This window comes from Salvelinus fontinalis, unplaced genomic scaffold, assembly GCF_029448725.1.
Source record: "Salvelinus fontinalis isolate EN_2023a unplaced genomic scaffold, ASM2944872v1 scaffold_0085, whole genome shotgun sequence".
Lineage (NCBI taxonomy): Eukaryota > Metazoa > Chordata > Actinopteri > Salmoniformes > Salmonidae > Salvelinus > Salvelinus fontinalis.
In genome coordinates, this window is record NW_026600294.1 from 330582 (window position 1) to 352823 (window position 22242).

A 22242-nucleotide genomic window follows, 5' to 3' on the forward strand; every position below is an offset into this window, starting at 1 on the left:
AGAGGGAGAAAGGAGGGAGAGGGAGAAAGGAGGGAGAGAGAGAATGAGGAAGTGACGAGAGGGAGAAAGGAGGGAGAGAGAGAATGAGGAAGGGATGAGAGGGAGAAAAGAGGGAGAGAGAGAATGAGGAAGGGACGAGAGGGAGAAAGGAAGGAGAGAGAGAATGAGGAAGTGACGAGAGGGAGAAAGGAGGGAGAGAGAGAATGAGGAAGGGACGAGAGGGAGAAAAGAGGGAGAATGAGGAAGGGATGAGAGGGAGAAAAGAGGGAGAGAGAGAATGAGGAAGGGATGAGAGGGAGAAAGGAGGGAGAGAGAGAATGAGGAAGGGATGAGAGGGAGAAAAGAGGGAGAGAGAGAGAGAATGAGGAAGGGATGAGAGGGAGAAAAGAGGGAGAGAGAATGAGGAAGGGATGAGAGGGAGAAAGGAAGGAGAGAGAGAGAATGAGGAAGGGATGAGAGGGAGAAAGGAAGGAGAGAGAGAATGAGGAAGGGATGAGAGGGAGAAAGGAGGGAGAGAGAGAATGAGGAAGGGATGAGAGGGAGAAAGGAAGGAGAGAGAGAATGAGGAAGGGATGAGAGGGAGAAAGGAGGGAGAGAGAGAATGAGGAAGGGATGAGAGGGAGAAAGGAGGGAGAGAGAGAATGAGGAAGGGATGAGAGGGAGAAAGGAGGGAGAGAATGAGAGATTCCTACTTTGATGGGGGAGATGTGGAAGTATTCAAAGAAGCTGAGGCCTGAGTTGTCTGTCATGGACGCCTCCATCAATTCAGCCTGTAACATCTCCAAGTCCTTCTCTATCAGCTTGGTCTGGAGAGGAGAGAGGAGAGGGGGAGAGAGGGGGAGGGGGAGGGGGGAGAGAGAGAGAGAGGGAGGGGGAGGGGGGGGGAGAGGGAGAGAGAGAAAGATGAGACATTTGAGATCATGGTCGAAAGACAAGGTTAAGTGATTTGTCCATGTGTGTTTCAGTAACAGGGTCTGGACGGCTCCTAGGAAGGTTAAGTGATTTGTCCATGTGTGTTTCAGTAACAGGGTCTGGACGGCTCCTAGGAAGGTTAAGGGATTTGTCCATGTGTGTTTCAGTAACAGGGTCTGGACGGCTCCTAGGAAGGTCTAGTGATTTGTCCATGTGTGTTTCAGTAACAGGGTCTGGACGGCTCCTAGGAAGCCCTGGTCAATCTTCACAGCCATCTGCTGGACCCTCTACAGCATCTATTCTAATACTCTGCAATTCCAACATAAAGTAGACATGTTTAAACTCCTTAAATTCCTATTTCCTGGTTATGTCTTTCTTCTAACACCAGGGGGCAGTATTTCCCATGTTTACACTACAGTACATTCTTCTATCATGAGTACCAGCGCCCTTTTCTGTCCACTTCAACCATCGCCTCAGAGGCATCTGCTTGTGTGTCTGTAGTTACCGTCTGTTGGTCAACGTGTGTTTCAGCAGCTGGGGTGTCTGGTTCTGCAACTGGCTGGGTCTCTAGATGTGTCTCTGGCCGCGTCCCTGGCCGTGTCCCTGGCCGTGTCCCTGGCTGGGTCTCTAGATGTGTCTGTGTCCCTAACTCTACCTGCGTCCCTGGCCGTGTCCCTGGCCGTGTCCCTGGCCGTGTCCCTGGCTGGGTCTCTAGATGTGTCTGTGTCCCTAACTCTACCTGCGTCCCTGGCCGCGTCCCTGGCCGTGTCCCTGGCTGGGTCTCTAGATGTGTCTGTGTCCCTAACTCTAGCTGTGTCTCTGGCCGCGTCCCTGGCCGTGTCCCTGGCTGGGTCTCTAGATGTGTCTGTGTCCCTAACTCTAGCTGTGTCTCTGGCCGTGTCCCTGGCCGTGTCCCTGGCCGTGTCCCTGGCCGTGTCCCTGGCCGTGTCCCTGGCCGTGTCCCTGGCTGTGTCCCTGGCCGTGTCCCCGGCTGGGTCTCTAGATGTGTCTGTGTCCCTAACTCTAGCTGCGTCTCTGGCCGTGTCCCCGGCCGTGTCTCTGGCCGCGTCCCTGGCCGTGTCCCTGGCTGGGTCTCTAGATGTGTCTGTGTCTCTGGCCGCGTCCCTGGCCGTGTCTCTGGCCGTGTCCCTGGCCCTGTCCCTGGCCCTGTCCCTGGCTGGGTCTCTAGATGTGTCTGTGTCCCTAACTCTAGCTGTGTCTCTGGCCGTGTCCCTGGCCGTGTCCCTGGCCGTGTCCCTGGCCGTGTCCCTGGCTGTGTCCCTGGCCATGTCCCCGGCTGGGTCTCTAGATGTGTCTGTGTCCCTAACTCTAGCTGCGTCTCTGGCCGTGTCCCCGGCCGTGTCCCTGGCTGGGTCTCTAGATGTGTCTGTGTCCCTGGCCGCATCCCCGGCCGTGTCTGTGTCTAGGTCAGTTACCTTCTGTTTGTCCACATGTGATTCAGCAGCTGGAGTGAACAGGGCCAAGATGGCTCCCAGGAATCCCTGGTCAATCTTCACAGCCATCTCCTGGACCAGTACCATGAAGTACCTTTAATACAGATCACAGTACAACTACTGGGTCAGAGAGAGACTGGTGAAGGACTCACCCTGAACTAAAACACAGATCAGAGAGACTGGTGAAGGACTCAACCCTGAACTAAAACACAGATCAGAGAGACTGGTGAAGGATTCACCCTGAACTAAAACACAGATCAGAGAGACTGGTGAAGGATTCACCCTGAACTAAAACACAGATCAGAGAGACTGGTGAAGGATTCACCCTGAACTAAAACACAGATCAGAGAGACTGGTGAAGGATTCAACCCTGAACTAAAACACAGATCAGAGAGACTGGTGAAGGATTCACCCTGAACTAAAACACAGATCAGAGAGACTGGTGAAGGATTCAACCCTGAACTAAAACACAGATCAGAGAGACTGGTGAAGGATTCACCCTGAACTAAAACACAGATCAGAGAGACTGGTGAAGGATTCAACCCTGAACTAAAACACAGATCAGAGAGACTGGTGAAGGATTCACCCTGAACTAAAACACAGACCAGAGAGACTGGTGAAGGATTCACCCCCTGAACTAAAACACAGATCAGAGAGACTGGTGAAGGATTCACCCTGAACTAAAACACAGATCAGAGAGACTGGTGAAGGATTCACCCTGAACTAAAACACAGATCAGAGAGACTGGTGAAGGATTCAACCCTGAACTAAAACACAGATCAGAGAGACTGGTGAAGGATTCACCCTGAACTAAAACACAGATCAGAGAGACTGGTGAAGGATTCAACCCTGAACTAAAACACAGATCAGAGAGACTGGTGAAGGATTCACCCTGAACTAAAACACAGATCAGAGAGACTGGTGAAGGATTCAACCCTGAACTAAAACACAGATCAGAGAGACTGGTGAAGGATTCACCCTGAACTAAAACACAGATCAGAGAGACTGGTGAAGGATTCACCCCCCTGAACTAAAACACAGATCAGAGAGACTGGTGAAGGATTCACCCTGAACTAAAACACAGATCAGAGAGACTGGTGAAGGATTCACCCTGAACTAAAACACAGATCAGAGAGACTGGTGAAGGATTCAACCATGAACTAAAACACAGATCAGAGAGACTGGTGAAGGATTCACCCTGAACTAAAACACAGATCAGAGAGACTGGTGAAGGACTCACCCTGAACTAAAACACAGATCAGAGAGACTGGTGAAGGATTCACCCTGAACTAAAACACAGATCAGAGAGACTGGTGAAGGATTCACCCTGAACTAAAACACAGATCAGAGAGACTGGTGAAGGATTCAACCATGAACTAAAACACAGATCAGAGAGACTGGTGAAGGATTCACCCTGAACTAAAACACAGATCAGAGAGACTGGTGAAGGATTCAACCCTGAACTAAAATACGACACTAAAACGAAATATCAATCAAGGACAACGTCTCTTTAACTATAAAGGGTTAAGTGTACACTAAAAATAAGTGTGTGCACTAAAAATAAGTGTGTACACTAAACAGAAGTGTGTACACTAAACAGAAGTGTGCACACTAAACAAAAGTGTGTACACGAAACAGAAGTGTGTATACTAAACAGACGTGTGTACACTAAACAGAAGTGTGCACACTAAACAGAAGTGTGTACACGAAACAGAAGTGTGTATACTAAACAGACGTGTGTACACTAAACAGAAGTGTGTACACTAAACAGAAGTGTGCACACTAAACAGAAGTGTGCACACTAAACAGAAGTGTGCACACTAAACAGAAGTGTGCACACTAAACAGAAGTGTGCACACTAAAAATAAGTGTGTACACTAAACAGAAGTGTGCACACTAAACAGAAGTGTGCACACTAACAGTGCAGGGGGGTATAAGCAGAAGACTCACTTGAACTGCGTGACCTGACTGTGTTGGTTAAACCTGGTGATGATGCTGACGTCCATAAAAGGCTTTGGTTCTGAGGACGAAAGACACAGAGAACCAATTAGAGAACACCAGTATGTACACTCACACACACACACACACACACACACACACACACACACACACACACACACACACACACACACACACACCGCGGAGACCGCAGTTACCTGAGTCCAGAGCGATGGACTTCGGAGGAGGAACAGGGTGGAATACAATGGGAAATATCGCTCCAGTCAACTGGTTGTCTACCTGGAACACACACCGTAAAGACAAGGCTTTAATATCACCAGAGATACCTGGAACACAAGGCTTTAATATCACCAGAGATACCTGGAACACAAGGGTTTAATATCACCAGAGATACCTGGAACACAAGGGTTTAATATCACCAGAGATACCTGGAACACAAGGGTTTAATATCACCAGAGATACCTGGAACACACGCCGTAAAGACAAGGGTCTAATATCACCAGAGATACCTGGAACACAAGGGTTTAATATCACCAGAGATACCTGGAACACACACCGTAAAGACAAGGGTTTAATATCACCAGAGATACCTGGAACACACGCCGTAAAGACAAGGGTTTAATATCACCAGAGATACCTGGAACACCAGAGATACCTGGAACACACGCCGTAAAGACAAGGGTTTAATATCACCAGAGATACCTGGAACACCAGAGATACCTGGAACACACGCCGTAAAGACAAGGGTTTAATATCACCAGAGATACCTGGAACACCAGAGATACCTGGAACACACGCCGTAAAGACAAGGGTTTAATATCACCAGAGATACCTGGAACACACGCCGTAAAGACAAGGGTTTAATATCACCAGAGATACCTGGAACACACGCCGTAAAGGGTTTAATATCACCAGAGATACCTGGAACACACGCCGTAAAGGGTTTAATATCACCAGAGATACCTGGAACACCAGAGATACCTGGAACACACACCGTAAAGACAAGGGTTTAATATCACCAGAGATACCTGGAACACAAGGGTTTAATATCACCAGAGATACCTGGAACACACGCCCTAAAGGGTTTAATATCACCAGAGATACCTGAAACACACGCCGTAAAGGGTTTAATATCACCAGAGATACCTGGAACACCAGAGATACCTGGAACACCAGAGATACCTGGAACACCAGAGATACCTGGAACACACGCCCTAAAGACAAGGGTTTAATATCACCAGAGATACCTGGAACACAAGGGTTTAATATCACCAGAGATACCTGGAACACACGCCGTAAAGACAAGGGTTTAATATCACCAGAGATACCTGGAACACAAGGGTTTAATATCACCAGAGATACCTGGAACACAAGGGTTTAATATCACCAGAGATACCTGGAACACAAGGGTTTAATATCACCAGAGATACCTGGAACACACGCCGTAAAGACAAGGGTTTAATATCACCAGAGATACCTGGAACACACACCGTAAAGACAAGGGTTTAATATCACCAGAGATACCTGGAACACACGCCGCAAAGACAAGGGTTTAATATCACCAGAGATACCTGGAACACAAGGGTTTAATATCACCAGAGATACCTGGAACACAAGGGTTTAATATCACCAGAGATACCTGGAACACACGCCCTAAAGGGTTTAATATCACCAGAGATACCTGGAACACAAGGGTTTAATATCACCAGAGATACCTGGAACACACGCCGTAAAGACAAGGGTTTAATATCACCAGAGATACCTGGAACACAAGGGTTTAATATCACCAGAGATACCTGGAACACACGCCGTAAAGACAAGGGTTTAATATCACCAGAGATACCTGGAACACAAGGGTTTAATATCACCAGAGATACCTGGAACACACGCCGTAAAGACAAGGGTTTAATATCACCAGAGATACCTGGAACACACGCCGTAAAGACAAGGGTTTAATATCACCAGAGATACCTGGAACACAAGGGTTTAATATCACCAGAGATACCTGGAACACATGCCGTAAAGACAAGGGTTTAATATCACCAGAGATACCTGGAACACACGCCGTAAAGGGTTTAATATCACCAGAGATACCTGGAACACACGCCCTAAAGACAAGGGTTTAATATCACCAGAGATACCTGGAACACAAGGGTTTAATATCACCAGAGATACCTGGAACACACGCCGTAAAGGGTTTAATATCACCAGAGATACCTGGAACACACGCCGTAAAGACAAAGGGTTTAATATCACCAGAGATACCTGGAACACCAGAGATACCTGGAACACCAGAGATACCTGGAACACACGCCGTAAAGACAATATGTTCTTCCACAACATGTGTAGCTTGCTTGATGTAAAAGTAAAACTGTTCTTATCTGACAGACGGTCGGGTTAGGGGTTATTCTGCCAGTTACCTGGAGCCAATAGACTTCTCTGGTGAGGAGACTGTTTAAACTAGGGTTAGGGTGTAGGTTTAGGGGTTAGGGTGTAGTATATGTAGGGGTTAGGGTGTAAGTTTAGGGGTTAGAGTGTAGTATATGTAGGGGTTAGGGTGTAGTATATGTAGGGGTTAGGGTGTTACCTGTAGCCAGTGTAGCTGGGCCCGGAGACTTCTCTGATGAGGTGACTGTTTAAACTAGGGTTAGGGTGTAGGTGTAGGGGTTAGTGTGTAGTATATGTAGAGGTTAGCGTGTTACCTGCAGCCAGTGTAGCTGGGCCCGGAGACTTCTCTGATGAGGTGACTGTTTAAACTAGGGTTAGGGTGTAGGTGTAGGGGTTAGTGTGTAGTATATGTAGGGGTTAGGGTGTTACCTGTAGCCAGTGTAGCTGGGCCCGGAGACTTCTCTGATGAGGTAACTGTTTAAACGAGGGTTAGGGTGTAGGGGTTAGGGTGTAGGGAGTAGTATATATGTAGGGGTTAGGGTGTAGGGGTTAGGGTGTAGGGGTTAGGGTGTAGGGGTTAGGGTGTAGGGGTTAGGGTGTAGGGGTTAGGGTGTAGGGGTTAGGGTGTAGGGAGTAGTATATATGTAGGGGTTAGGGTGTAGGGGTTAGGGTGTAGGGAGAAGTATATATATGTAGAGGTTAGGGTGTAGGGGTGTAGGGGTGGGGATGTTACCTGTAGCCAGTGTAGCTGGGCCCGGAGACTTCTCTGATGAGGTGACTGTTTAAACTCCACCTGAATCCCAGACAGGAAGTTCCTCCTGATATTACTGGAAAAGGGCTGACGCATCACCATGGGAACCTTCCCAAAGTTCACCTGCATAGGTAAAGAAGCTAAATAGTCACATCCATGTCTGTTTCCCCTACTTTGATGGTTTGGGTTCTAGACATCTCCAATAAAACAGATCAGATGGTTTGGGTTCTAGACATCTCCAATAAAACAGATCAGATGGTTTGGGTTCTAGACATCTCTAATAAAGCAGATCAGATGGTTTGGGTTCTAGACATCTCCAATAAAACAGATCAGATGGTTTGGGTTCTAGACATCTCTAATAAAACAGATCAGATGGTTTGGGTTCTAGACATCTCCAATAAAACAGATCAGATGGTTTGGGTTCTAGACATCTCCAATAAAACAGATCAGATGGTTTGGGTTCTAGACATCTCCAATAAAACAGATCAGATGGTTTGGGTTCTAGACATCTCCAATAAAACAGATCAGATGGTTTGGGTTCTAGACATCTCCAATAAAACAGATCAGATGGTTTGGGTTCTAGACATCTCTAATAAAACAGATCAGATGGTTTGGGTTCTAGACATCTCTAATAAAGCAGATCAGATGGTTTGGGTTCTAGACATCTCCAATAAAACAGATCAGATGGTTTGGGTTCTAGATATCTCCAATAAAACAGATCAGATGGTTTGGGTTCCAGACATCTCCAATAAAGCAGATGAGATGGTTTGGGTTCTAGACATCTCCAATAAAACAGTTCAGATGGTTTGGGTTCTAGACATCTCTAATAAAACAGATCAGATGGTTTGGGTTCTAGACATCTCTAATAAAACAGATCAGATGGTTTGGGTTCTAGACATCTCTAATAAAACAGATCAGATGGTTTGGGTTCTAGACATCTCTAATAAAACAGATCAGATGGGTTGGGTTCTAGACATCTCTAATAAAACAGATCAGATGGTTTGGGTTCTAGACATCTCTAATAAAACAGATCAGATGGTTTGGGTTCTAGACATCTCCAATAAAACAGATCAGATGGTTTGGGTACTAGACATCTCCAATAAATCAGATCAGATGGTTTGGGTTCTAGACATCTCCAATAAAACAGATCAGATGGTTTGGGTTCTAGACATCTCCAATAAAACAGATCAGATGGTTTGGGTTCTAGACATCTCCAATAAAACAGATCAGATGGTTTGGGTTCTAGATATCTCCAATAAAACAGATCAGATGGTTTGGGTTCTAGACATCTCTAATAAAACAGATGGTTTGGGTTCTAGACATCTCCAATAAAACAGATCAGATGGTTTGGGTTCTAGACATCTCTAATAAAACAGATCAGATGGTTTGGGTTCTAGACATCTCTAATAAAACAGATCAGATGGTTTGGGTTCTAGACATCTCCAATAAAACAGATCAGATGGTTTGGGTTCTAGACATCTCCAATAAAGCAGATCAGATGGTTTGGGTTCTAGACATCTCTAATAAAGCAGATCAGATGGTTTGGGTTCTAGACATCTCCAATAAAACAGATTAGATGGTTTGGGTTCCAGACATCTCTAATAAAACAGATCAGATGCTTTGGGTTCCAGACATCTCTAATAAAACAGATCAGATGGTTTGGGTTCTAGACATCTCTAATAAAACAGATCAGATGGTTTGGGTTCTAGACATCTCTAATAAAACAGATCAGATGGTTTGGGTTCTAGACATCTCTAATAAAGCAGATCAGATGGTTTGGGTTCTAGACATCTCTAATAAAACAGATCAGATAGTTTGGGTTCTAGACATCTCTAATAAAACAGATCAGATGCTTTGGGTTCCAGACATCTCCAGTCTAGAATAGTCCTATATATTTTGGGACCCACGGTAACAAACTGTCTGGTTCTGCTAAATCCAGATCAGTGTGATAAACTGGTCTCAGCCAGAACTCAAACGTTCAGTCGATGCCCCGCCTTGTGTGGCCGTAATGCCCTCTAAAAATAAAATGGCTGCCTTGTGGCCAAAATGGCCGTTGTGCCCTCGGGCTGAACAATTACAAATCCCTTCTCCCGGCTGCCAATCACCGTAGCCTCCTGCGAAGCAACTCTCCCTCACAGTGTGATGGTCATACCTCTAAGTTGGTCTCCAGTTTGACCCAGCCGGGCTCAGGTGTGCCTCCAGCCAGGTGTTTCTGGTAGGCCTTCTCCAACAGCCCGATGTTCCTCTGGTTGAAAGACTTCCAGCGGTTCTTAGGTCTCAACTCCCACACCACACCAGAACTGGAACCAACAGGCACATAAAACATCACCGTTCAGAACAAGACCTCAACTCCCACACCAGAACTGGAACCAACAGACACATAAAACATCACCGTTCAGACCAAGACCTCAACTCCCACACCACACCAGAACTGGAACCAACAGGCACATAAAACATCACCGTTCAGACCAAGACCTCAACTCCCACACCAGAACTGGAACCAACAGACACATAAAACATCACCGTTCAGACCAAGACCTCAACTCCCACACCACACCAGAACTGGAACCAACAGGCACATAAAACATCACCGTTCAGACCAAGACCTCAACTCCCACACCAGAACTGGAACCAACAGACACATAAAACATCACCGCTCAGAACAAGACCTCCATTTACATCTGAGGGACCAACTTTTACACAACGGTCTGTATGTCTGTGACTATGGTTGTGTGTGTCTGACTGACTGACTGACTGACTGACTCTGTGTGTGTGTGTGTGTGTGTGTGTGTGTGTGTGTGTGTGTGTGTGTGTGTGTGTGTGTGTGTGTGTGTGTGTGTGTGTGTGTGTGTGGTACTTTACCTGGTGATGCCGACATATGCGATCTCCTGGCGGTTGTCGTTGTTGATGAGTGACAGGCCAAGGTTCTGCAGCGACACGTTCACTTCCTGTTGGAATTGCTCTAGCTCCTCCGCCTGCCGCGCCTTGGTCACCACGGCAACGTCCTCGGTGAAGAGCAGCACTCGCTGGCGACCATCCAGGAAGGACACCCAGTGGATCTGGGACAGACCGTCGTACGCAAACTGACCACACTCATCCTGTATGGGGAGACAGACGGACAGACAGACAGACAGACAGACAGACAGACAGACAGACAAGCAGGCAGACAGGAGAGAGAGAGACAGAAAGAGTCAGAGACACAGAGAGACAAATCAAATCGTATGTCACATGAGCCGAATAAAGTGAAGACCTTACAGAGAAATGCTTACTTAACCAACAGTGCAGTTCAAGACAAAGAGACAGAGAGAGAGAGACAGAGACAGAGACAGAGAGAGAGACAGAGAGAGACAGAGAGAGAGAGAGAGAGACAGAGAGAGAGACAGAGAGAGAGACAGAGAGAGAGAGACAGAGAGAGAGAGACAGAGAGAGAGAGACAGAGAGAGAGAGACAGAGAGAGAGAGACAGAGAGAGAGAGACAGAGAGAGAGACAGAGAGAGAGACAGAGAGAGACAGAGAGAGAGAGAGAGAGACAGAGAGAGACAGAGACAGAGACAGAGAGAGACAGAGACAGAGACAGAGACAGAGAGAGACAGAGACAGAGAGAGACAGAGACAGAGAGAGACAGAGACAGAGACAGAGAGAGAGACAGAGAGAGAGACAGAGACAGAGAGAGAGACAGAGAGAGAGAGACAGAGAGAGAGAGACAGAGAGAGAGACAGAGAGACAGAGAGAGAGACAGAGAGACAGAGAGAGAGACAGAGAGAGACAGAGACAGAGAGAGACAGAGACAGAGACAGAGAGAGAGACAGAGAGAGAGACAGAGACAGAGACAGAGAGAGAGAGACAGAGAGAGACAGAGAGACAGAGACAGAGAGAGAGAGAGAGACAGAGACAGAGAGAGACAGAGAGAGAGACAGAGACAGAGACAGAGACAGAGAGAGAGTTGGTTCTGTACTATCCAATTCCATTTCTTTATATTAGCTCCTCTCAGTTGGCATGGCTGGGTGTGTTACCTTAACCAGGCCCAGTTCTCTCAGTTGGCATGGCTGGGTGTGTTACCTTAACCAGGCCCAGTTCTCTCAGTTGGCATGGCTGGGTGTGTTACCTTAACCAGGCCCAGTTCTCTCAGTTGGCATGGCTGAGTATGTTACCTTAACCAGGCCCAGTTCTCTCAGTTGGCATGGCTGAGTATGTTACCTTAACCAGGCCCAGTTCTCTCAGTTGGCATGGCTGGGTGTGTTACCTTAACCAGGCCCAGTTCTCTCAGTTGGCATGGCTGAGTATGTTACCTTAACCAGGCCCAGTTCTCTCAGTTGGCATGGCTGGGTGTGTTACCAGGCCCAGTTCTCTCAGTTGGCATGGCTGAGTATGTTACCTTAACCAGGCCCAGTTCTCTCAGTTGGCATGGCTGGGTGTGTTACCTTAACCAGGCCCAGTTCTCTCAGTTGGCATGGCTGAGTATGTTACCTTAACCAGGTCCAGTTCTCTCAGTTGGCATGGCTGAGTATGTTACCTTAACCAGGCCCAGTTCTCTCAGTTGGCATGGCTGGGTGTGTTACCTTAACCAGGCCCAGTTCTCCACTGCTGTGCTCCTGACACTTCCAGCTGAGTTTGCGGACCCCTGCAGGGTCGTCCCAGGCGAACCTCTGGGCCTCTCCCGGATTCAGCGCTCTGCTCTCTGTAGAACCGCTGGGGGTCAAGAAGTCAAGGTCAAACGCAGAAGAGGGAGTCCAACTAAACACAACTCAGGGTCCTCCACTTGTCACGGCCAGAGGGGAAAAACAGCCCTGTTTCAACAGGAATTCAAATACTGCATTGTAATGGCTATGGGTTAGGGATATGGGTTAGGGATATGGGTTAGGGATATGGGTTAGTGATATGGGTTAGGAATATGGGTTAGGGCTATGGGTTAGGGCTATGGGTTAGGGCTATGGGTTAGGGCTATGGGTTAGGGCTATGGGTTAGGGCTATGGGTTAGGGATATGGGTTAGTGATATGGGTTAGGAATATGGGTTAGGAATATGGGTTAGGAATATGGGTTAGGGCTATGGGTTAGGGATATGGGTTAGGGCTATGGGTTAGGGCTATGGGTTAGGGCTATGGGTTAGGGCTATGGGTTAGGGCTATGGGTTAGGGGTATGGGTTACGGTTAGAGATATGGGTTAGGGATATGGGTTAGGGGTTAGGGATATGGGTTAGGGATATGGGTTAGGGATATGGGTTAGGGATATGGGTTAGGGATATGGGTTAGGGATATGGGTTAGGGATATGGGTTAGGGATATGGGTTAGGGCTATGGGTTACGGATATGGGTTAGGGATATGGGTTAGGGATATGGGTTAGGGATATGGGTTAGGGATATGGGTTAGGGATATGGGTTAGGGATATGGGTTACGGTTACGGATATGGGTTAGGGCTATGGGTTAGGGCTATGTGTTAGGGCTATGTGTTAGGGGTTAGGGCTATGGGTTAGGGCTATGGGTTAGGGCTATGGGTTAGGGCTATGGGTTAGGGCTATGGGTTAGGGCTATGGGTTAGGGCTATGGGTTAGGGCTATGGGTTAGGGCTATGGGTTAGGGCTATGGGTTAGGGCTATGGGTTAGGGCTATGGGTTAGGGATATGGGTTAGGTTAGGGCTATGGGTTAGGGCTATGGGTTAGGGCTATGGGTTAGGGCTATGGGTTAGGGCTATGGGTTAGGGCTATGGGTTAGGGATATGGGTTAGGGCTATGGGTTAGGGCTATGGGTTAGGGCTATGGGTTAGGGCTATGGGTTAGGGCTATGGGTTAGGGATATGGGTTAGGGATATGGGTTAGGGATATGGGTTAGGGATATGGGTGAGGGATATGGGTGAGGGATATGGGTGAGGGATATGGGTTAGGGATATGGGTTAGGGATATGGGTTAGGGATATGGGTTAGGGATATGGGTTAGGGATATGGGTTAGGGATATGGGTTAGGGATATGGGTTACGGGTTAGGGCTATGGGTTAGGGATATGGGTTACGGGTTAGGGCTATGGGTTAGGGATATGGGTTAGGGATATGGGTTAGGGATATGGGCTATGGGTTACGGTTAGGGATATGGGTTAGGGATATGGGTTACGGTTAGGGCTATGGGTTAGGGCTATGGGTTAGGGCTATGGGTTAGGGCTATGGGTTAGGGCTATGGGTTATGGTTAGGGATATGGGTTAGGGATATGGGTTATGGTTAGGGATATGGGTTAGGGATATGGGTTAGGGATATGGGTTAGGGATATGGGTTACGGTTAGGGATATGGGTTAGGGATATGGGTTAGGGATATGGGTTAGGGCTATGGGTTAGGGATATGGGTTACGGTTAGGGATATGGGTTAGGGCTATGGGTTAGGGCTATGGGTTAGGGATATGGGTTAGGGATATGGGTTAGGGATATGGGTTACGGTTAGGGATATGGGTTACGGTTAGGGATATGGGTTAGGGATATGGGTTAGGGATATGGGTTAGGGATATGGGTTACGGTTAGGGATATGGGTTAGGTATGGGTAGGGGTTAGGGCTATGGGTTAGGGCTATGGGTTAGGGATATGGGTTAGGGGTTAGGGATATGGGTTACGGTTAGGGCTATGGGTTAGGGCTATGGGTTAGGGCTATGGGTTAGGGCTATGGGTTAGGGCTATGGGTTAGGGCTATGGGTTAGGGCTATGGGTTAGGGCTATGGGTTAGGGCTATGGGTTAGGGCTATGGGTTAGGGCTATGGGTTAGGGCTATGGGTTACGGTTAGGGATATGGGTTAGGGATATGGGTTAGGTTAGGGCTATGGGTTAGGGCTATGGGTTAGGGCTATGGGTTAGGGCTATGGGTTAGGGATATGGGTTAGGGCTATGGGTTAGGGCTATGGGTTAGGGCTATGGGTTAGGGCTATGGGTTAGGGCTATGGGTTAGGGCTATGGGTTAGGGCTATGGGTTAGGGATATGGGTTACGGTTAGGGATATGGGTTAGGGATATGGGTTAGGGATATGGGTTAGGGATATGGGTTAGGGATATGGGTGAGGGATATGGGTGAGGGATATGGGTGAGGGATATGGGTTAGGGATATGGGTTAGGGATATGGGTTAGGGATATGGGTTAGGGATATGGGTTAGGGATATGGGTTAGGGATATGGGTTACGGATATGGGTTAGGGATATGGGTTACGGGTTAGGGCTATGGGTTAGGGATATGGGTTACGGGTTAGGGCTATGGGTTAGGGATATGGGTTAGGGATATGGGCTATGGGTTACGGTTAGGGATATGGGTTAGGGATATGGGTTACGGTTAGGGCTATGGGTTAGGGCTATGGGTTAGGGCTATGGGTTAGGGCTATGGGTTAGGGCTATGGCTTAGGGATATGGGTTATGGTTAGGGATATGGGTTAGGGATATGGGTTAGGGATATGGGTTACGGTTAGGGATATGGGTTAGGGATATGGGTTAGGGATATGGGTTAGGGCTATGGGTTAGGGATATGGGTTACGGTTAGGGATATGGGTTAGGGCTATGGGTTAGGGCTATGGGTTAGGGCTATGGGTTAGGGATATGGGTTACGGTTAGGGATATGGGTTAGGGATATGGGTTAGGGATATGGGTTAGGGATATGGGTTAGGGATATGGGTTAGGGATATGGGTTACGGTTAGGGATATGGGTTAGGTATGGGTAGGGGTTAGGGCTATGGGTTAGGGCTATGGGTTAGGGATATGGGTTAGGGGTTAGGGATATGGGTTACGGTTAGGGCTATGGGTTAGGGCTATGGGTTAGGGCTATGGGTTAGGGCTATGGGTTAGGGCTATGGGTTAGGGCTATGGGTTAGGGCTATGGGTTAGGGCTATGGGTTAGGGCTATGGGTTAGGGCTATGGGTTAGGGCTATGGGTTAGGGCTATGGGTTACGGTTAGGGATATGGGTTAGGGATATGGGTTAGGTTAGGGCTATGGGTTAGGGCTATGGGTTAGGGCTATGGGTTAGGGCTATGGGTTAGGGATATGGGTTAGGGCTATGGGTTAGGGCTATGGGTTAGGGCTATGGGTTAGGGCTATGGGTTAGGGCTATGGGTTAGGGCTATGGGTTAGGGCTATGGGTTAGGGATATGGGTTACGGTTAGGGATATGGGTTAGGGATATGGGTTAGGGATATGGGTTAGGGATATGGGTTAGGGATATGGGTGAGGGATATGGGTGAGGGATATGGGTTAGGGATATGGGTTAGGGATATGGGTTAGGGATATGGGTTAGGGATATGGGTTAGGGATATGGGTTAGGGATATGGGTTACGGATATGGGTTAGGGATATGGGTTACGGGTTAGGGCTATGGGTTAGGGATATGGGTTACGGGTTAGGGCTATGGGTTAGGGATATGGGTTAGGGATATGGGCTATGGGTTACGGTTAGGGATATGGGTTAGGGATATGGGTTACGGTTAGGGCTATGGGTTAGGGCTATGGGTTAGGGCTATGGGTTAGGGCTATGGGTTAGGGCTATGGCTTAGGGATATGGGTTATGGTTAGGGATATGGGTTAGGGATATGGGTTAGGGATATGGGTTACGGTTAGGGATATGGGTTAGGGATATGGGTTAGGGATATGGGTTAGGGCTATGGGTTAGGGATATGGGTTACGGTTAGGGATATGGGTTAGGGCTATGGGTTAGGGCTATGGGTTAGGGCTATGGGTTAGGGATATGGGTTACGGTTAGGGATATGGGTTAGGGATATGGGTTAGGGATATGGGTTAGGGATATGGGTTAGGGATATGGGTTACGGTTAGGGATATGGGTTAGGTATGGGTAGGGGTTAGGGCTATGGGTTAGGGCTATGGGTTAGGGATATGGGTTACGGTTAGGGCTATGGGTTAGGGCTATGGGTTAGGGCTATGGGTTAGGGCTATGGGTTAGGGCTATGGGTTAGGGCTATGGGTTAGGGATATGGGTTACGTTAGGGATATGGGTTAGGGCTTTGGGTTAGGGCTTTGGGTTAGGGCTATGGGTTAGGGCTTTGGGTTAGGGCTATGGGTTAGGGCTATGGGTTAGGGCTATGGGTTAGGGCTATGGGTTAGGGCTATGGGTTAGGGATATGGGTTAGGGATATGGGTTAGGGTTATGGGTTAGGGATATGGGTTACGGATATGGGCTAGGGATATGGGTTAGGGTTAAGGATATGGGTTACGGATATGGGTTAGGGTTAGAGCTATGTGTTAGGGGTTGGGTTAGGGATAAGGGCTAGGGATATGGGTTACGGTTAGGGCTATGGGTTAGGGCTATGGGTTAGGGCTATGGGTTAGGGCTATGGGTTAGGGCTATGGGTTACGTTAGGGATATAGGTTAGGGCTATGGGTTAGGGATATGGGTTAGGGCTTTGGTTTAGGGTTAAGGGTTAGGGCTATGGGTTAGGGATATGGTTTAGGGTTAAGGGCTAGGGAAATGGGTTAGGGATATGGGTTAAGGTTAGGGCTATGGGTTATGTTCAGTCTAACCTCTGTCTGTAGGTGATGGTAACCCAGGGCGTGTGGTTGACTATGAGAGCTGGAGCAGCTCCATCATAATAGTCAGTGAAGCTGATCACAGTAGAGTTGTCTGAGATGTTCACGTCGACTATCACACCTCCATACTACAACAGACAGGAAGAGAGGTCACAGTTGATATCACCTCCATACTACAACAGACAGGAAGAGAGGTCACAGTTGATAACACCTCCATACTACAACAGACAGGAAGAGAGGTCACAGTTGATAACAACTCCATACTACAACAGACAGGAAGAGAGGTCACAGTTGATAACACCTCCATACTACAACAGACAGGAAGAGAGGTCACAGTTAACACCTCCTCCATACTACAACAGACAGGAAGAGAGGTCACAGTTGATAACACCTCCATACTACAACAGACAGGAAGAGAGGTCACAGTTGATAACACCTCCATACTACAACAGACAGGAAGAGAGGTCACAGTTGATACCACCTCCATACTACAACAGACAGGAAGAGAGGTCACAGTTGATATCACCTCCATACTACAACAGACAGGAAGAGAGGTCACAGTTGATACCACCTCCATACTACAACAGACAGGAAGAGAGGTCACAGTTGATACCACCTCCATACTACAACAGACAGGAAGAGAGGTCACAGTTGATACCACCTCCATACTACAACAGACAGGAAGAGAGGTCACAGTTGATACCACCTCCATACTACAACAGACAGGAAGAGAGGTCACAGTTGATAACACCTCCATACTACAACAGACAGGAAGAGAGGTCACAGTTGATAATACCTCCTCCATACTACAACAGACAGGAAGAGAGGTCACAGTTGATAACACCTCCATACTACAGCAGACAGGAAGAGAGGTCACAGTTGATAATACCACCTCCATACTACAGCAGACAGGAAGAGAGGTCACAGTTGATAACACCTCCATACTACAACAGACAGGAAGAGAGGTCACAGTTGATAACACCTCCATACTACAGCCGACAGGAAGAGAGGTCACAGTTGATAACACCTCCATACTACAACAGACAGGAAGAGAGGTCACAGTTGATAATACCTCCTCCATACTACAACAGACAGGAAGAGAGGTCACAGTTGATAACACCTCCATACTACAACAGACAGGAAGAGAGGTCACAGTTGATAACACCTCCATACTACAACAGACAGGAAGAGAGGTCACAGTTGATAATACCTCCTCCATACTACAACAGACAGGAAGAGAGGTCACAGTTGATAACACCTCCATACTACAGCAGACAGGAAGAGAGGTCACAGTTGATAATACCACCTCCATACTACAGCAGACAGGAAGAGAGGTCACAGTTGATAACACCTCCATACTACAACAGACAGGAAGAGAGGTCACAGTTGATAACACCTCCATACTACAGCCGACAGGAAGAGAGGTCACAGTTGATAACACCTCCATACTACAACAGACAGGAAGAGAGGTCACAGTTGATAATACCTCCTCCATACTACAACAGACAGGAAGAGAGGTCACAGTTGATAACACCTCCATACTACAACAGACAGGAAGAGAGGTCACAGTTGATAATACCTCCTCCATACTACAACAGACAGGAAGAGAGGTCACAGTTGATAACACCTCCATACTACAACAGACAGGAAGAGAGGTCACAGTTGATAACACCTCCATACTACAACAAACAGGAAGAGAGGTCACAGTTGATAATACCTCCTCCATACTACAACAGACAGGAAGAGAGGTCACAGTTGATAACACCTCCATACTACAACAGACAGGAAGAGAGGTTAAAGGAGGGTACATCAGGTCAGTGATATGTGGTGTATCTGCAGGGACACTGACCTGGTCCATGCCCAGCAGGGTGCCGTTGTCCTGCTTGTTGAAGAAGAAGGACTTGGACTTGGAGTCTGAGCCCACTACTCTGACACACAGCTTCCCTGTGATCAACTCTGGCCAGAGAGGGAGGCACTGGAAACACAGGCAAGACAACAGTCAGAGGGACACAGGCAAGACAACAGTCAGAGGGACACAGGCAAGACAACAGTCAGAGGGACACAGGCAAGACAACAGTCAGAGGGACACAGGGAAGACAACAGTCAGTCACAGGGAAGACAACAGTCAGAGGGACACAGGGAAGACAACAGTCAGAGGGACACAGGGAAGACAACAGTCAGAGGGACACAGGGAAGACAGTCAGAGGGACACAGGCAAGACAACAGTCAGTCACAGGGAAGACAACAGTCAGAGGGACACAGGCAAGACAACAGTCAGAGGGACACAGGCAAGACAACAGTCAGAGGGACACAGGCAAGACAACAGTCAGTCACAGGGAAGACAACAGTCAGTCACAGGGAAGACAACAGTCAGTCACAGGGAAGACAACAGTCAGAGGGACACAGGCAAGACAACAGTCAGAGGGACACAGGCAAGACAACAGTCAGAGGGACACAGGCAAGACAAAAGTCAGAGGGACACAGGGAAGACAACAGTCAGAGGGACACAGGGAAGACAACAGTCAGAGGGACACAGGGAAGACAACAGTCAGAGGGACACAGGCAAGACAACAGTCAGTCACAGGGAAGACAACAGTCAGAGGGACACAGGCAAGACAACAGTCAGAGGGACACAGGCAAGACAACAGTCAGAGGGACACAGGCAAGACAACAGTCAGAGGGACACAGGGAAGACAACAGTCAGAGGGACACAGGGAAGACAACAGTCAGAGGGACACAGGGAAGACAACAGTCAGAGGGACACAGGGAAGACAACAGTCAGAGGGACACAGGCAAGACAACAGTCAGTCACAGGGAAGACAACAGTCAGAGGGACACAGGCAAGACAACAGTCAGAGGGACACAGGCAAGACAACAGTCAGAGGGACACAGGCAAGACAACAGTCAGAGGGACACAGGCAAGACAACAGTCAGAGGGACACAGGGAAGACAACAGTCAGAGGGACACAGGGAAGACAACAGTCAGAGGGACACAGGGAAGACAACAGTCAGAGGGACACAGGCAAGACAACAGTCAGTCACAGGGAAGACAACAGTCAGAGGGACACAGGGAAGACAACAGTCAGAGGGACACAGGCAAGACAACAGTCAGAGGGACACAGGCAAGACAACAGTCAGAGGGACACAGGCAAGACAACAGTCAGAGGGACACAGGGAAGACAACAGTCAGAGGGACACAGGGAAGACAACAGTCAGAGGGACACAGGGAAGACAACAGTCAGAGGGATACAGGGAAGACAACAGTCAGAGGGACACAGGGAAGACAACAGTCAGAGGGACACAGGGAAGACAACAGTCAGAGGGACACAGGGAAGACAACAGTCAGAGGGACACAGGGAAGACAACAGTCAGAGGGACACAGGGAAGACAACAGTCAGAGGGACACAGGGAAGACAACAGTCAGAGGGACAAAGGGAAGACAACAGTCAGACACAGGGAAGACAACAGTCAGACACAGGGAAGACAACAGTCAGTCAGAGGGAAGACAACAGTCAGTCAGAGGGAAGACAACAGTCAGACACAGGGAAGACAACAGTCAGTCAGAGGGAAGACAACAGTCAGTCAGAGGGAAGACAACAGTCAGTCAGAGGGAAGACAACAGTCAGTCACAGGGAAGACAACAGTCAGACACAGGGAAGACAACAGTCAGAGGGACACAGGGAAGACAACAGTCAGAGGGACACAGGGAAGACAACAGTCAGAGGGACACAGGCAAGACAACAGTCAGTCACAGGGAAGACAACAGTCAGAGGGACACAGGCAAGACAACAGTCAGAGGGACACACGCAAGACAACAGTCAGAGGGACACAGGCAAGACAACAGTCAGAGGGACACAGGGAAGACAACAGTCAGAGGGACACAGGGAAGACAACAGTCAGAGGGACACAGGCAAGACAACAGTCAGTCACAGGGAAGACAACAGTCAGAGGGACACAGGCAAGACAACAGTCAGAGGGACACAGGCAAGACAACAGTCAGAGGGACACAGGCAAGACAACAGTCAGAGGGACACAGGGAAGACAACAGTCAGTCACAGGGAAGACAACAGTCAGAGGGACACAGGGAAGACAACAGTCAGAGGGACACAGGCAAGACAACAGTCAGAGGGACACAGGCAAGACAACAGTCAGAGGGACACAGGGAAGACAACAGTCAGAGGGACACAGGCAAGACAACAGTCAGTCACAGGGAAGACAACAGTCAGAGGGACACAGGCAAGACAACAGTCAGAGGGACACAGGCAAGACAACAGTCAGAGGGACACAGGCAAGACAACAGTCAGAGGGACACAGGCAAGACAACAGTCAGAGGGACACAGGCAAGACAACAGTCAGAGGGACACAGGGAAGACAACAGTCAGAGGGACACAGGGAAGACAACAGTCAGAGGGACACAGGGAAGACAACAGTCAGAGGGACACAGGGAAGACAACAGTCAGAGGGACACAGGGAAGACAACAGTCAGAGGGACACAGGCAAGACAACAGTCAGTCACAGGGAAGACAACAGTCAGAGGGACACAGGCAAGACAACAGTCAGTCACAGGGAAGACAACAGTCAGAGGGACACAGGCAAGACAACAGTCAGAGGGACACAGGCAAGACAACAGTCAGAGGGACACAGGCAAGACAACAGTCAGAGGGACACAGGGAAGACAACAGTCAGAGGGACACAGGGAAGACAACAGTCAGAGGGACACAGGGAAGACAACAGTCAGAGGGACACAGGCAAGACAACAGTCAGTCACAGGGAAGACAACAGTCAGAGGGACACAGGCAAGACAACAGTCAGAGGGACACAGGGAAGACAACAGTCAGAGGGACACAGGGAAGACAACAGTCAGAGGGACACAGGGAAGACAACAGTCAGAGGGACACAGGGAAGACAACAGTCAGAGGGACACAGGGAAGACAACAGTCAGAGGGACACAGGCAAGACAACAGTCAGTCACAGGGAAGACAACAGTCAGAGGGACACAGGCAAGACAACAGTCAGAGGGACACAGGCAAGACAACAGTCAGAGGGACACAGGCAAGACAACAGTCAGAGGGACACAGGCAAGACAACAGTCAGAGGGACACAGGCAAGACAACAGTCAGAGGGACACAGGGAAGACAACAGTCAGAGGGACACAGGGAAGACAACAGTCAGAGGGACACAGGGAAGACAACAGTCAGAGGGACACAGGCAAGACAACAGTCAGTCACAGGGAAGACAACAGTCAGAGGGACACAGGCAAGACAACAGTCAGAGGGACACAGGCAAGACAAC

General features: G+C 48.6%; 1 protein-coding gene across 1 annotated transcript in view; it reads right to left on the reverse strand.

Moving 5' to 3' along the window:
* Positions 1 to 22242, reverse strand: part of LOC129842997 (intermembrane lipid transfer protein VPS13C-like) — a gene marked incomplete at its 5' end in the record, with an annotated part of 207119 nt that overhangs the window by 46822 nt on the left and 138055 nt on the right. The window contains 10 exons of the mRNA XM_055911720.1: positions 693 to 806; positions 2349 to 2460; positions 4317 to 4386; positions 4523 to 4604; positions 7447 to 7587; positions 9617 to 9764; positions 10327 to 10562; positions 12024 to 12153; positions 16945 to 17078; positions 18800 to 18925. Of these exons, the coding sequence (XP_055767695.1) occupies positions 693 to 806; positions 2349 to 2460; positions 4317 to 4386; positions 4523 to 4604; positions 7447 to 7587; positions 9617 to 9764; positions 10327 to 10562; positions 12024 to 12153; positions 16945 to 17078; positions 18800 to 18925 (1293 nt within the window). The remainder of the gene's footprint in view (positions 1 to 692; positions 807 to 2348; positions 2461 to 4316; positions 4387 to 4522; positions 4605 to 7446; positions 7588 to 9616; positions 9765 to 10326; positions 10563 to 12023; positions 12154 to 16944; positions 17079 to 18799; positions 18926 to 22242) is intronic.